This window comes from Anabrus simplex, chromosome 3 (genome assembly GCF_040414725.1).
Source record: "Anabrus simplex isolate iqAnaSimp1 chromosome 3, ASM4041472v1, whole genome shotgun sequence".
Lineage (NCBI taxonomy): Eukaryota > Metazoa > Arthropoda > Insecta > Orthoptera > Tettigoniidae > Anabrus > Anabrus simplex.
The window spans coordinates 185957635-185975333 of record NC_090267.1 but is presented as its reverse complement, the minus strand read 5'-3'; the positions used below and the strand labels follow the sequence as shown (position 1 = coordinate 185975333).

Here is a 17699-nt window from a genome sequence, read left to right as displayed (position 1 = left end):
AACTGAAACATGTACTGATAACAAAGAATGCTTTTCATTATTGTAATTATAGTGTAAGGTTTTTAACATTGCATTGCACTGAAAGGTGGACACAGCATAATATTTTCCTTGTACAAGTCATTTTTAGAGATATAAAATGAGTAGCATGCAGGTGATGAAGTTTGTTGAGTTGTATCGCGTAAGGGAATGGCTGTGAAAAATAAATTACAAAACTTGAGAAAAATATATAGTTTTAACCACCTAATCAATACACGACACTATAATCCGAAAAGGTTATTTATGAAAAAATAGTGGACATGCATCAACTCTTGAAGCCATCATCAGCACATAAACACTACAAACACTTAAATAAGATTATAAGAACATTAAAAATACAGATGTGAGGAACGATTTTAACATTAACACAATCGTTACTGCTTCCCCCAACCGCACGGCCAACTCGCTCGGTCTGACTCAGTCTCATCCTTGGGTTTGACAATCTGAAAGCGACCAAGGTATGAGCATTGCTAGTAACGCCATTCCTAAGTAATCAGGAATGGTGTGAAAATTGCAAGTGATAAATATCATTATGGTTCTGTATTGAAGATAATATATTTCTAGGATGCTAATTAATTTATTACTTAACCACCTATTCAATACATTAAAATGTTTATACAATTAGGAATACAATTAGATAACAATGGTCAATTCCTAATTGTATAAAAAATTTTAATGTATTGAATAGGTGGTTAAATAATAAATTAATTAGCATCCTACAAGTGATGTGAAAATGTCGCTCATAGGGCCATTTGGTGTGTACATTTTAATGAGGTTAGTAGACTGATATATAGAGAATATAGAGAATAAATCATGGGTATGAATTTGCATTTGAGTGATACTTAGGTGTAATCCCTAATCATGTTTACTAGATCACAGTTATGTGACATGTACTTTGAGTGTTTAAAAAATAGTTTACTTACTGTATCTAATAGTATGGACGTTCAATCAACAGAAGTGAAAGAAGTTGAGATGACAGTACAACAGATGGTAATTATATTCATATACACTGGAATTTATATAACAACTATTACAATTTTTTATTATTTTTAAAGAAGTATACAAAAGATAATAGGAACTATAAAAAGTAATACAATTTGATCCAATCTGATCCATATCAAAGTCACAAATATGTTAAATTGGCCTCTTGCAATAACCTGTTCTTACTGAATTTAAAATACAGTAAATGGATTCTTCTGTCAATATTAAAACCGGCTAAGGTCATTCTAATAAGATTACTTTCTAATCAATCTTTTCTGTATATAATACTGATCATAATATAAAATATCCCCTTTCACTACCAATGGCTTTCAGAGATAAGTTACCAGGATGTATGAAATAGGGTAAATATTTAATGTGACATGTTCAAATAACAGTAAATTTCATCTTACAGAGTGAGAAATAAATCCCACATCCTTGGGCAGAGGAAGTAAGTAGATGAACGGCTGCACTGCACAGCTGGCATTCTTGAACATAAAACTTGCATACCATCTCACATGTTAAAATGCTTCACAAGTCTTGTCATCTGTGTGAAATTTTAAAAATAACTATGTAAAAGTTGAAGTGATGGAAAAAAAAGTCTTCTAACAATAGAAGAACTTTGTCAGTTATTTAAAAAAAATTTACATTATACAATACATTGAGAGTTATGTCAATAAATACAGTTATTGAATATAACCACTAAGAAAAAAAATCTTTATTAAAACTGAAAATATAACACTGTTGATACTGTAAAATCTTGTATGTAATGAAATAGCAAATCAAGCTACAAAACGTCACAAGGAGCAAGCCAACAGGAAGGAAGTATGGACACTTTTGCTTTAAAATCAATGTCCACATGCATTATATTAGCACCTGGAATAAGCCTTAGTGAACATTTATTTGATTCTACAAAGTTCATTACATTAAAAATTTTCAAAAGATAATCTATCATCCCTTTTGTATGGATTACAAAGGAAGATTGAATTCAATTTTGCCTCAAATAAAGGTTGAGTAATTGCAATTATCATGATAAAGCCTGGCTAAGTACTAGTGTAATTCCTAATTTATCAACAATACAAATTTAATAGAATTTTTATTTACTTATTTCATGATTTGTAACAAAACTGCCATTTTTGGAGAGGTATATGACCCTGGAGTAGTGAGGTAGGGAGCTTATCTCTTACCTGCAGACCCCAAGTCTTAGCCAGGTTAGGAATGTTTACCTTGAGCCTTTAAGGGCTAGTTAGTCTACTCAGCCTCCAAGAGAACTATTGAGGAGATATCTGACTGTGATATAACACCCCCATCTAGAAAGTCAAGAATAACAGCCAAGAAGATTTGTTGTGGTGATCACGCATCACTCTGTAATCTGCAGGCCTTTGGACTAAGCAGTGGTGGTTTGGTAGGGCAAAGTCCATCAGGGCTGTACCACCATGGGATTTGTTTCTGTGTATATGGCCCAGTTGTTCATTCAGCCTATACGAAAAATTGGTACCAGGCAATTAGGTATAGATTTTACAAATCTACCCTACTACGTGCTGAGCTAGCAAATAGTGGAATAATTTTCCTTCCATTCCTCTAAGAACTTCAACAGACGTGGCTCTGCTTTGAATACAACATTCTTATAATAAATGTGTAGTTATCCTATCTGCCTCTCTAGTGATGTACCGGTCAATACACAAAGTATGATCCAAAAGTTTGAGGACTGTAGTAATGCGTTCGTTTTTTGTTAGTCATGGTTGTGCTGCAAAGTAAGAAATGAAAGTTGAAGAGCAGTGTGCAAACATTCAATTTTGTCAACGTTTGGGAAAACATCTTTGGAAACTTTCACGATGTTAGCTCATTGGGCCCAAGCTACGGAACCGTTCCGAGATTTGTCTTGGTGGACCGAATGCTGGACCATGGAACTGTTCCGTTGTCTCACTTTACCACATAATTCAAATTTCCCTCAAGAGATGGCAGAGTAAGTTGCATTTGTAATTTGTGTAGAGACTCTGCCTTCAATGTTATATACTCTCTGTTAACATTTCTATAATGTGCTTGGTAACATTAGTTTGAAGTGGGCTATCTTTCAACTTTGAGATTCATTTGTAAACAGAGTCACTGCCAGTAAATAGCTGAAAGTGATGATTATCAGGAATGTCAGGAAGAGTAATTTCACAGGAGAAGCAGAAAAAAAAAAAATCTCTACAGTTGAGGACTGAGTGACAAAGATGAACACATTAATATATCTAAATCTACACTACAGAAAGGAAAGAAGACACCAATCCAAAAGGAGTATCAACCTAGAATGTTAGCTTTGCGGAAATATTCTCCAGTAAATACACAAAATGAATAGGAGCCAAATGAAGTATATTTCCATGAAGAGTATGAAAGCCTTGAGCCTATTTCAATTTAAGAGCAAAATCAAAAATATTACTGCCAAATTTTATAATTTATCCAGTCACAAAAATTATGTAATAATAAGAAGAATAATTTTCAGTACTGAATAGAAAAATAATATACTGCAGATATTAAAAAAGGTATAATTAAAATGTTTTTTTAAGATCAGTGATGCAAAAACAGAAAGTTTTGAAAAATTACTACAAAACAAGTTTCTCTATCACTTTTACTTAACATCACAAGTATTAACTAGAGGGTTAAAGAGCTCTGTTCATGACACTATACAAACAGAACTCTGGTTCAATATGCTATGTGAATAGGGTATAGCTAACTTCCTTCAAATGTTATAAGAGCCTAAGTTGCAATTCAGGTAACTGACAAAGAGAAAGTAGCAACTACAGCCTGTACAGGATAGTTACAATGTACAAAGTGTCTGATGAACAAAACAAAATTAGAATTGAATGACTGTATTTATGATTTTTTTAAATTTATAAAATGAAATATTCCTGGGGGAAATTGGTGAAATATTAGAATTAAGCTTATCAGTGGTACTTCCTGAACGACCTGCATAAGCAGAAATGTATCAGGAAGAAGAAGAAGAAGAAGAAGAAGAAGAAGTGGTACTTCCAGAAAATTCATGAAGTATCCACTGAGAAAAGAAAGAGAAAGCAAGTCGATCAGTAAGAAATGGAGAAATAGCAAATTATAATGTTAGTCTTTAGTCTGAACTTGCACTGAAAGGGTTATGCTTTGGTGATAGGTGGATGTCCTCCTTACTTGCCACAAATAAGCAGTCACCATCATGTTCAAGTCATTCACTTACACACAAGAGATGATGTTATACCATAGGGCTATCACTTTTTTGATAAAGACTACGTTTGAGCAATTCATTGTGCATACAGATCTAAAACTAATCTTTCCCCATTCTACATTTAGATTACTACACTAGCTCCATTTCCAATGTCTTTGGTATGTATACAATTATTGAAAGTTGAAGTTCAAAAGTAAAACTGCAAGTAATAATTTGTTCTATTTTTAAAAATCACCATCAATTAGACAGTTTTCATTGGCAAAAAATATTTAGAACCATAGCTGAAGGAAGAAAAGAAGTTTGTTTCGGTTCCTCCAAAACGTATAACCATTTAACATACAGAAGAAGGAAAATAATTTAAAAATTCTTATATAAAGCAGTAATATAAATATTGAGGATATTTACAATACAGTACAATAAAATATTACCAAGGGGAGAAGTTCAAAGCAAAGGCTTGAAAATTTAAAAAATACAACCGAGAGAAATACGGTAATTCAGATGTTTTCTAGATCAACTCTTCAAGATAGATCTCCAGCTCTTGTTGCAGTTCTTGTTAAAAACTGGAAAAAGAAAAGGGGAAAAAAATAAGATATGACTAGGCATCCTTGAGAGAGAGAATTATTTACAGCACCAAATATTTAAATCCTAAATCCAAAAACAAACCATAACTTTTCAGAAAGCATGTTTTCTAATGTAGCAAAATACCATAAGAAAATGTTTTAATGTATAATCTGAGGTAAAAAAAAAAAAAAAAAAATCTCCAGAACTTTTGTTGGGTTCACATCATCTGAGATACTAATTCACCAATCTGTTTAACATCATCATTTTCTCAACTACAATTTCCCACAAACAGTATAAATAGGTTCAATTTTCTAACTATCTCTCTTTACTAGTAACTGTCAATGTTTCACTTCCATACAATGCCAAGCTCCAAATAAATGTTCCAATATGCATATCATGTTTGAGGTGACCTAATTTCACTTGTTTGGGCAAATTTGAATTTTATGTCTTCTGCCACTATTAGCTGTTTTAGCACTAAGTTCCTAAGCAGACTCAGATAAAATGGCAATATTACCATCAAAGAGTTTTCAATTCCTTTCCTTAAACTGTGATCACTTTTCTACAGCTTTTGATTTTTCTTGCAGGTTGTTAAATAGATAAATATTTCATTGAATGTATACGGACACCCCTCTGTCCTAGATTATCACCACGACTGTAACTGCTGCTATTGAAGGCGAGTGAGGGCTCCATGTTGTTCAGTGCCTTGAGATACGCAGAATTAGTGGAACAAGGGAGCTTATTGACTTTGAACATTGGATGGTTACTGGGTGCCTCATAAATAAGCAATGAGTCAGGGCCATTTCCACCTTTCTTCCGAAGTCGACTGTCAAGGACAAAATGATTTGGAGGATTGGAGTTCAAAGCTCAGAATATGCTCAGAATATCCTCCACTGAATTCTATGCGCCATGTTCAGTGGGGTAAAAGGCATCATCAATGGAACATGGATCACTGGAGACAATTCATTTGATACGATGAATCACATAATACCAAATGGCAGTCTGATGAGAGGGTTCGAGAAGAGTGAACGATACATGCCAGCCGGTGAAGTGCCAACAGTAGAATTTGGTGGTGGTGGTGGTTATTAAGAGGAAGTACAACTGAAAAACAACCTCTCTTAACACTAAACAGAAGGAAAAAAAAAGGAAGGGCCATGAAGGGCGTGAAAATGAAAACTGTCGGGGTTGGAAGAGAAGAAGAATCGATCAAGGGAGATGGGATAAGAAATCCACACTCCCAAACTGAGAGCCCCTGGTTCCCCTTTAAGTCACTTTTTATGACAGGAAGGGGATACTGTGGATGTATTCTACTGCCCCAACTCACAGGGGGTGACACTTTGAGGGGAGGGGCATTTTTCATGAAAGAAATTAAAAGCAGAAGGATATAAAGACATTATGAACACCTGCAATTTGTCAACAGTAGAGGAGCAGTTTGAAAATTATCACTCTCTTTTAGCATGATAATGCACACTGTCATAAAGAAGGCTCTGTTTATGAGCAGTTTGTGGACAATACCGTTCCAGAAATGGATTGCCGGTCCAGAGACCCTCAATTCTATCAAGCTGAACTAGAACGGCGACTTCACTCCAGATACTAACGGCCCACATCACCAACTATTTTTGCTACAGTGCTGCAGTATAAATGGTCTGTTATTCTGCTCACATGTTCCAACACCTGGTAGACAATCTTGCCCACAGAGTTGTTATAGGGTACGGCTGGGCAGTATATCTGAAGTTCATGTAGCGTGCAGCAGAACAGTCATATACAGATTTCAGACCGGCCACAGACCATCCAACAAGACCAGAGGGGAACCTCTCAAATGATTTGACTACACGATCAAAGTCTTTCTCTTGTCAAGAATCTCACGATTCATAAAATTCCATTTGACATCCATTGCAGCTATGAGAGTGTTCCCTGTCTACATATATTCACATCTGTCTCACTCAAAGTCTATTCAATTTTACATTCTCAATAAAATTTTAATAAGAATTATGTGCACATTTTAATTTGAACAACGATCAAATTTATCAAGAAAGAATGTTATACCAGTGTATTGGACGAGTTCTTTATTAAGACTTTACAATAACATTTAGCACATAGGACTTTTAATATTGATTCCTTAACATACTGCCAACATATTTTAATGATAACCTAGATATTTTAATCTATCACAGAAAGCTGTGTAATATAAATTCCACTTAGTAACTAAAAAAAAAACTTTTTTTTTACTATTTGCTTTACATCGCACCGACACAGATAGGTCTTATGGCGAAGGTGGGATAGGAAAGGCTTAGGAATGGGAAGGAAGCGGCCGTGGCCTTAATTAAGGTACAGTCCCAGCATTTGCCTGGTGTGAAAATGAGAAACCACGGTAAACTATCTTCAGGGCTGCCGACAGTGGGATTTGAACCTACTATCTCCCGGATGCAAGCTTGCAGCTGCGTGCCCCTAACCGCACGGCCAACTCACCCAGTAACATTAACTTAATGGGTCATTTTGCATGGTATTTAACATTTTCCCTCTTTCAATCATTTAAGATTAATTAAATGATGTATTAATCTTTACACAATAAGTAATTGAAGATGTTTAATATTTAGGATGAAACGTGTACTATGAGTTTATATCCTGTTATTTATATCACTGAATATATATGGGGCAATCAAATAGAAACCAAACACCTGCCGTAATACACATTCTGCACGAAAGGTGATAACACTGTTGTTACGTATTGATACTGCCATCCCTATGGTAGGAGAACCGCATAGTGACAATTCGCAGGTACACGTAGTTGTTGGGTTATGTCTTTGTTGGTGCGTGGACTGGTCTAGTGTATTCGCCCAGCTGTAGAAATGGAGGGAAGCAAAGAAGAACAGAGAAGTGTGGTTTGTTTTCTGGTGGTTGAGGGTGCAGGAGTGTGCAAAACTCGTTGCATGTCTGCTATGTGAACACTGAATGTCTATAACGAATGTGCACGAATGGCATAGAAGATTTTGCAAGTGATAAATGTCATTATGGATCCATACTGAAGATACTATACTGTAGGATGCTAATTAGTTTATTAATAATATCACCTATTCAATACATTAAAATTTTAAACAATTAGAAATTTATCACATTATTTATCACAATTTATCATCGTCTGATGGCCAGGCAGGCATCAATTTTTGGAAATGAGACAAAGCACCTCATAGTGCACTGGCACTTCTGGTGGCTCAAAGTAGCCTACACAGTGGCCTCCATGGTACGCAGTAGCCATGCGTCTTGGTGGGTGTGCTATTTACCAACTGATGAGCCCAATTTAGCACAGTGGGGTGAAACACCGGCAACAAGCAATGAGTTAGCTGGAAAATTTATATGTCCAATAACGGACCAACTACACTGGTATTAGCCATGGATCCATGTCCAATAACGGACCAACTACACTGGTATTAGCCATGGATCCATGCATACTATTATCAAAGATCGCTTGCATTTACGGAAAATTTGCACACAGTGGTTCCGCATCAACTGATGGAAGAACAAAGGATTGACAGAAGCGTTTTTGTCATGTATCGTCACAGGGGACGAAATGTGGTGCCACCATTTCGAATCCAAGAGCAAATGGCAAAGCCAACAATGGAAACATCACAATTCTCCCCCGCCAAAGAAATCCAAAGCTGTTCACACAAGTTCTGGTAAAGTCATGATGACCTCCTTCTTTGGCAGCGTGGGCCCTCTGCTTTTTGACTTTCCTCGAGCGTGGAACCACAATCAATGCACAGCGCTATGAAGACACTTTGCAGAAACTGCGACGTACCATAAAGTCAAAGCGCCCTGGAATTTTGTCGGACAGAGTCACTCTGTTGCATGATCATGCTCACCCCCATACTTCTAATCTGGCGAAGGCTGGAAGCACTTCAACATCCTCCATACAGCCCGGATCTTCACCTTGTGATTTTCACATTTTTGGAGACCTGAAGAAAAACCTACGTGGATGTTGGTTTCTTTCAGATAAGGAAGTGCAAGAGGGGGTGCGATTGTGGATCCATCGGCAACTTGCCTCTTTCTACAGAACTGCAAATGATCGTCTCGTATCCCAGTAGGATAAATGTATTAACGCTTTTGGTGATTAATTTGAATAAAACCATTCCATGGTCACCATGTAGCGGGTGTTCGGTTTTCTTTCATTTGACTGCCCTTTATACACTGTATTGAAAAGGTGGACTACTGCACTCTTTGCATTTGTAAATATTTAGAGGACAGCTTTGAGTCAGTGTCTGAATACTTTCGATCAGATAGCGTACAATGTGTCTTGCACGTTATTTCTTCAGCTTTCATTATGTGTATCTCCCCTCCACATAAGATTCCAAAGTTGTATACTCCTGTTGATATCCATAACCTGTTTTTAATTCTTATTTAATTCAGTTCTCAAAAACTTCACAATGTCCATAACTTGGACTCATTTTTGTTATTCCTTCACTTTCTGTCTTTCCTCCTGTCATCACTGTATTCTTGCTTTTCTCTACATTATCTAATCTTTTTATCTACTACAAAACACTGCTAGGACCACTTTCTTGGCCTTTCTCCAAATCACAATATCAGCAAAGAACACTGTAGTCCTTCTCATACTTTCATGATATCAATCATCATTATTAAGACGGCAATATAATTCTCCGTCACATTCTGGTAAACCATCCTGACTTCCCTATTGGCATCTTGAAACTGCAGCATTTAAAATACATGCCTTCTACTATTTCAATTATTTCTTTTCCAATACCGTACTGTACTACAGTAGACTTTTCCAAATGTTTGTTCTGAGAATATCACAAGGTTTGTTCCAAATCAATAAATATCATCACATCCTCAAATATTGTTCAATAATAATAATAATAATAATAATAATAATAATAATAATAATAATAATAATAATAATAATAATAATAATAATATTTCTTATGCAACGAGAACACTGGTGTTGTTAGAAATTATAATGTGTAAAAAATTGCAAAATAGGTAATAATAATCACAATTTATTACCGACCGACCGACCAGGTGTTGTTAAGGATTCTGAATTATGCTACACAGTCTGTGGCTGACATGAGTGTCAGATCAATGAGTAAATATTAAAGAGTACTGCAAATTGTCATTTTCCCATTATGGTCCAGTATCAGCAAGATAAACTCTGCATTTATGTTTTACATTACTATAAACTATAAACAGACTATAATCGAAATAACTGTTAATGTGATTTTCCACAAAGCCTCTCATAACAAGCAAAAATTATGAGCATCTACATGACGTAAAGAAATATGCACAAGGGAGAGACTATCCTACACATTTTTTAATTCGAAGTTCTCTTAATCTGAGCTAAAAAGGAAAAGTGGCACAACTTGCCATGGATGTACTAACCTGTTCAAATTTGTCTCTGGGTTCTCAATACAATTCTGAAAGAAATTAAAACAATAAATAAACAAAAATAATTTAATAATTAAAAAGTAATAAAATGTTTTCATATCAACAAACATAAAATACGAGGATCATACAAATATAAACCGGAATATCGTAACACAGCCTTATTGGTGATACACTCCAATACAAATGGAGTGCCTTATTTTTCTACATAGTTTCCATCAGCAGAAATAAATTTCTCCATCGGACAGGAAGCTTTCCGATCCATTCATGGTAAAAATAAGATGGCTGCCCCAGTAGTCAACTGCACACGTACTGTTTGACCGTAGCATCATATTCAAATACTGTAGTTGCCCTCTTAATGCGTCCTTCAGTGGACCAAACATATAGCAGTCACATGGGGATATGTCTGGACTATAAGGTGGGGGTTCAAGTGGTTACCAGTGTAACTTAGCGAGTTTTTCACGAGTTAGAGCTGCTGTATGCAGCTATGCGTTGTCTTGCAGGAGGACATCGGAGCACTGTTCGTTGCAATAAGCAGCCTTGGCATCATCCAGCAGCTTGCAGTAATAGGACACATTCACTGTCCTTCGCCCATGCAGGTAGTCAATCAGCAATACACCTACTGAGTTGCCAAAACCTTCCCAGTTGACAGTCTAGTCTTGGCCTTGATCAGTGCCCCCTCTCCAACTTTCCTTCACTCCATATTCGTTCTCTTGTTCTCTGGGGTATAGTAATGGTCCTAAGTTTCATTGCAGGTCACGATAAAAAAAGTTATTCAAAGCGATTCAGAAGTCATTGACAGATGTCTTTCCCCACATTCTTTTCTGCCTCAGTGAGAAGATGTGGAACTCACCTTGCTGATTTTTTTTTTGTATCCATGTGTGTCAGATACAATGGTATGGACATTTTCAACATTAATCCCCACCTCTGATGCCTCTCGGCAAACGGAAACGGCAACCGCCTTCCACAAGCTCACACATGCCTCAAATATTGTCTTAATTGATGCTGGCCGCTGAACGCTGTTTATGGCTTTGATTTTCCACATTATCACAACCATTTTCAAACTTCTGGGCCAAATTGAACACTTGGGTATAACTCAGAGTAGTATCACTGAACTGTGCTTGGAATCTCTTCACGAAATGTTACTGATTTCAAACCTTTGTTGGTGAGAAAACAAATAATATGTTGCACAACAGACAATGGTACTTTGTGTTCACTCATAGCGATACTGAAATGGTGGACACGAGTGTGTAGGCCGTGTGCATGGCTATCCCCTCTCCATTCTCCCACAACCAATTCCCTGGCGCAACGCACTTCTTACTTCACTATGCGAGTCAAATGAACAAAGTTCCAGTTTATATTTGAATGACCTTCGCAAAATTCAAATATGATTAAAAACAGCAGCAGAAAATAACTCTCATGTTTAAAGGATCACCAAAAGCAGTCGATACTTTCTAAAACTCGTGAAATTTTCCAGTCTTAACAACATTGCCAAACCAAAATATTAACTGCCTCCTTCACCCTACAACCACCTCTGGAATTAGGAGTTCCATATTCAATGTTAAGAAGACATACAAAGAAAGATTTAAGTTTACAGCAAACTATACTTTCGTCAAACAGGTTACAAAGATAATAGTGGCAACTCTCTCCAATATGCATAGCTTTCTGACGAAACAGTGCAACTAGCACTATCTAGCGGCTTGCAGTTATGACAACTAACAGCTGTCAGCTGATCCTGTTGACTTCTATGACCAGAGATCTTGAAATTTCACTTGTATACAAAAACGTATTGGTCTGAAGTTTTAAATGAATTATGGAACAGGTTTTCAAGAACAAAATGTTTGGTTGGGGGTTATAATGCTTTATTAGTCAGGAGATAAGGCATGGCAAGTAATGTCAATTTTAGGCCTACTTAGACTTACATGTGATACTGTCTGCAATTTTCAGATAAGGCATGAAAACTGACAATTGTATACATTCAAAAATAACTAGCCTGCTGCACACATGTTATTTTCCAAAAATTAAAGTTTAGACATGACAAATTGCTGTAACAATTTACATACAACTATAAGATATGCAACCATATGTACTGACAACTATGCACATAGCATAATTATATAAATACTATAGTATGTACAACCAAATGCACATAAATATGAAATCACATGACTTTCTGTACAAAATGATCTGTACAACATAACTTTTGTTCAAATATTTGGTCCATCTCTTTAGAATGTATCATCCAGATCTGCTCGTCTGCTCTGAATAACCCACTGCTTGCATCTAATAAAATCAGTAATATCAATTAGTACATCATTTTCTATTGCTATAAAATCAAGTACTGGTATTCTACATACACTGAAGTTAGGTTAGATTTCTATATGTTTACACAATATTTCGACATATTTATTTTTTGGAAATCTGTAGAAAGACTCTGATGCACTGTGCTGTCTGTAATTATTGCAACAATATATGGTGCAAGTACTTCCTCTTCCAGCCATATCTTCTTTAAGTAATTAAATATTATTAACATTTGACATTCATTACTTCCACATCTGTTGATATCTGGTTTTTAGTCTACATTGTGAACCACCAGTCACTCTATTTTCAATATGATATGTCCTCCCTTTTTGATATTAACATGATTAGGGATATTTGAAAAGCAGATGCTGTAGGTGAATTCAGTTTTATGTCAGTATTACTGTTCAGGTAATTTCCTCATCCATATAAGAGTTAAAATTATCTTTATAGTATCTATTGTATTATTTAATTTGTTCTTAAATATACATGTGTGTGATTAAACTTTATATTCTGATACTATCTTTTGTTGCCCAAGTGGATTTAAGAAACTAGTCTTGAATTTAAATAGCTAGTCTATATATTTTATTATTGAAAGAAAGCACACCAACTTGTTCATATCACAAACTCTTTGACAAGTTTACAGAACATAAACAATATTATATATATAATTTAAAGTGATATACTGGAATCAGAGGATGTTCTTGTAGAATGAAACATATCATTATTTGTTTAATAGTGTGTAATTATTTTACAAGTATGTTATAGTGTTATAATTAGTGTTTCTGACAGACTAAAAAGCTTTAAACTTATGTTGCATTATGGTTCCTACTCATTCGCTTAATTGCAAGTGCACACCCGACTTGGTTAATGGCATTTATTAAAAGTAAAGAACATTCAAGAAAATGTAAGTTTCTGATCATGTAAACTAAGTATGTTTTCAATTTGTGCACATTCTCCCCACTCCTATTGTTGCCTTACACTAGCTTCTTATTTCCTGGCAGAATCATAATATCGGGATCATGCAAGTGGTCCTGTGAGTTTGTGGAATCAAAATTTCTAGTAGGGAACAGAGGGTAAGGCAGTCTCCTGAAGGACATTTGGAGACAAGACTATACAATGTTGCAGTGGGAGGTGTAGGAAACCTTTACAAAGTCCAAAGAATTTTCACCACCCCTGGGTAACATCATGGTGCAGAACTTCCTGGAGATCCTAATTACTCACTCACTGCCAAACAGGTGCATTACACGCACTTTCTAGACCAGGCCAATGAAGTAAAAGGTGTCTGTCTTATGGTGTGGAGCCTTTGCTGCTGTTACTTGTACACATGCTCGTCTCCTTTGTTTCCGGCAGCCAAGTACTTTTGAATTTTGTGTTACCACTTAAGTTTAGTGAATATTGTACCGTTTCATGTGTTTCGCAAGTGAATCTGCTGCTTCTTTCCCGTCGACTGTTAGGGAAGCGAAAAGTTTAATTTGTAGACATGTATGATGAATCGTGCCAAGGACTAAAAAAAAATTAACTTTTCATGTTTGTCTTTGGAAGACAATAGAAAATTATAATAATAATGGCCAGCAATTGCCACCAATAGATCCAGTGCAGATTAATAAACGTAAAGGGAATCACAAGATGATTTATGATTCTGTTTTTCAAAGTTGTTCACGGATTTGTGCTTGTGAAGTGACCAACTAACTGTACTGTTTTCCAAGTTTGCTATGATAAATTTATCAGCAAAATGGACTGTAGGATGGACTTATTCATCGCCATGTGGTCCAAACCATTAGATGGGGAGTTCAATGGCTGATGGAATGTCAAGTCTGCTATTTTTGTATGTGTGTGTCACTGAGTGAGTTCGCCCTGCAATTATGGCCATGCGGCTGTGAGCTTATATTCGGGAGATAGTGGGTTCAAACCCCACTGTCGGAAGCCCTGAAAACGGTTTTCTGTGATTTCCCATTTTCACATCAGGTGTACCTTAATTAGGTCACGGCTGCTTCCTACCCACTCCTAGCCCTTTCCTATCCTATCATCGCCATAAGACCTATCTGTGTTGGTGCGACATAAAGTCTACTTGAAAAACGAAAATTGTGTGTGTAATGGTAAAATGTTTGGTGACATTGTTGAACTCATTTTAAAACAACTTTAATTTGCTTAATGTTCATTGTCTGTGTGCATGTTATTTGGACTTTAGACTTTTCCTTGGCCTGTCTGGTCTTATTTCCTTTCTTTATATCTGGCTTCTTATGTACATTTTCGTTCAGCCAGCCAGTGTCAGTGTTAACATTTTATATGCAAACTTCATTCTTTTTCAATTTAACTTACTATGGCAACGATACTCTGAACAGAAGAACATTAATATGAATTGCCTATTTTACATGCTTGCAATATCTACTGGTTCATCAACACTTGCATTTCTCCAGAAAATAAAGCTACCAGCGAAGAATCTCTTCCTCCTAGCTTCCCTCCTCTTTCCTTGCATTTCTACTGCATCATTTCACTTCTTTCTTTGGAGTTCCTTCACTACTTCTGTAATTATATCTGTGTCATGCCCAAACTTTATACTTACTATTGGATGTACTTTCACTATATATGTGATATTGTAAATGTGGTATATTTTCGCTTGACTTCAGGCTGTTCCTACGATTTTTATTGTTCACTATTTCATATTGGTGTTCTAATCGTATCAATAGAAAGATTTCTTGTTGATCATTACATACATATTCCACGTCGTTCCATCTATACGATGTTGACGGCGAATGAAGCCCCTATACCATCTTCTGTCTTTGTACTTTTTTCCTTCTTGTTGATCATTATAAATATTTATTTGCACTGTTAATATTCTAGTTCTCTCTATTCTAACTTTTTTTTAATCCTCTGAGGCCCATCACCTTCTCTCTGCGTACTTGCTTACTACGTCACTATACACTGAATGATAAGAATTTCATTTGATCCGTATTGAACTGAGATTACAATTAAATTAATAACATATTGTGGTTCCACATATTCAATACAAGAAAACTTATTAATGCAAGGTTACATTATAAGTCAATCACAATTGGGACCGGTTTCCACCCTTAGTCAGGGTCATCTTCAGCCTGTCGTTCAAAAGGTAGAAAACATAAGTTTTTTTCACACAACGAAAGTTCAATATCGTATAAGAAAGATGTACTGGGTATTCAAAAGTCTTTTAAATTTTTTCAAAAGGTGCAAGGTAAAAAATTCATTAGCAAATAAAAGACGTAGAAAAAACAAACTTTCTTACATGACGAAAGTTCAATATCACATAAGAAAGATGCACTAGGTATTCAAAGGTCTTTTAAATCACGCCGTATGTTGTGGCGCAAGACTGAAATTCGAACTTGGACTCAAGTTCCTTATAATTTCAAAAGAATATAATATTACTTGGTGATTTAAGACTTGGTGTTTAATTTTTAACTTAGTGTTGTATAAGGTGATACTCATTTTAACTCTCAGTCCATTTAACCACTTAATATGGCCATATTGGTCCCGTGCTTTGTTTTGTATGTCTCATCTAGAGAAGACATGTACTTGACCTTTGAACATTGGTACAAATTCTTTTCGTACATTGAATTTTGAAAAGTTGAACCCAGAGAGAAGAGAAATACGTGAATATTCAGTTCAATGTCTGAAGTAAATAACTATGATGGGTCTTGAAATGTTGAATAAGTGATGTCATGAATATATTATGGGAATTGACAAGCTATATTGATGATGATAGTTTTCGTTGAAGTAAAATGTTATAATTATAGTGTCTTATTAACTTACGGGAAGTTTACATGTCGTCATATCATCTTATTTGATTGAAACAATTTGACAGTCCAGTTTTGAAGAAATATTAATGTCTTATTGGAGAACCAAGGGAAAATACTTTCGTATTTCATACAATTATGTCACTCACTTTTGCATACATTCCTTATGAAGTAATATAGGTATATTTTGCTCGTCAAAACGATTTTATGGTTAGGATGAAGACATAAGATTAGATCTGAGTTATCATAGAGAGTTTCAAATGATTTTGAAAGAAGAGATGGGGATATTTCAGCTAAAACTTGGATCATCAAAAGAATTACGTGTCAGTTAGTAGATTTGGTTGATGTAATTGATTTGGTTGATGTAATTGATGTTGCTTGAAGTAGATGGATATTACAAAGGGTATAAATGTGTTTTTTTTTCAGCCAACTCTTGAATATCTATACATATGGGCAATGAATGTTTTCTAGGAATATTACTTTTGCAAAATTAAATATCTGAACTGTGACTGTATTCATAATGTGATTATTTCTGACTTCATTAGTGAAAACATTTATCATTTGAAGACTTTGTGATACCATTTTAACCAATATAAATAATCATTTATTGATTTTTTACGACATTTGAGAAGAATCTTTTGTCTACTCTGAAGGAAGTTAGTCAAGGCATATTAACAGGGAGAAAGGGTAGAACGTGGAAGCAGACAAGCATGGGCAATGGTGGAGAGTGTGGTTTATCTGAAGGAAGCGACTGCTTCAGACATCCACAAGAGGTTAGTAGCCATATGTAGGAAAACAGGACCAAGCCGCAGATCCACATTTCGTTGGGTATCAGAATTCAGAGATGGCAGGGACTGTGCTGGAAAAAAAAAAAAAAAAAAAAAAAAGCACTGGGCATCCAGCAACTGCATGCAAACTAAACAATGTGTCAATGACTTGATAATTGGGCACGGCGAATCACGTTTGATGAACTAGAGAAGGCAATAGGTCTATCAAGGGGAACCCTCCACACCATCATCCACAAGGATTTGAAGATGAAGAAGGTGTGTGCACAATGGGTGTCCCATTCCCTCACTAATGCACAGAAACAGAAGTGTGGAGATATGTCAATAGTTGGTGCAACAGTACAGTGCAGATCCAGTGGAGTTCTTTGAGCATCTAGTCACTGGTGATGAGTCATGGTTCTTCCGTGAGACTCCATATTCGCCGTATCTGGCTCCTAGCGACTATGCCCTATTTGATATAGATGTTGATTCCCATAGGGAATCTGAAATATTTGTCCCGAATGAGTACATTTATAATGCCAATATAAATGGTCCCTTATTGCACATTATAAATTTTCCAGCTAACTCATTCCTAGTTGCCAGCATTTCGCCCCTGTGTGCTAGGTTGGGCTCATCAGTTGGTACCTAGCACACCTACCAAGACGCATGGCTAGTGCATACCGTGGAGGCCACTGTGTAGGCTACTTG

The 17699-nt window shown here is 35.8% G+C and overlaps 1 protein-coding gene across 1 annotated transcript in view; it reads right to left on the bottom strand.

Moving 5' to 3' along the window:
• Positions 1–1066: 1066 nt before the first annotated feature.
• The window catches only part of LOC136866725 (uncharacterized), a 270182-nt gene continuing 253549 nt past the window's right edge, over positions 1067–17699 (bottom strand). The window contains exons 11-12 of the mRNA XM_068226823.1: positions 10157–10191; positions 1067–4770 (exon numbers count right to left, since the gene is read on the bottom strand). Coding sequence (XP_068082924.1) covers positions 10181–10191 — 11 coding nt within the window. The 3' untranslated portion in view covers positions 1067–4770; positions 10157–10180. The remainder of the gene's footprint in view (positions 4771–10156; positions 10192–17699) is intronic.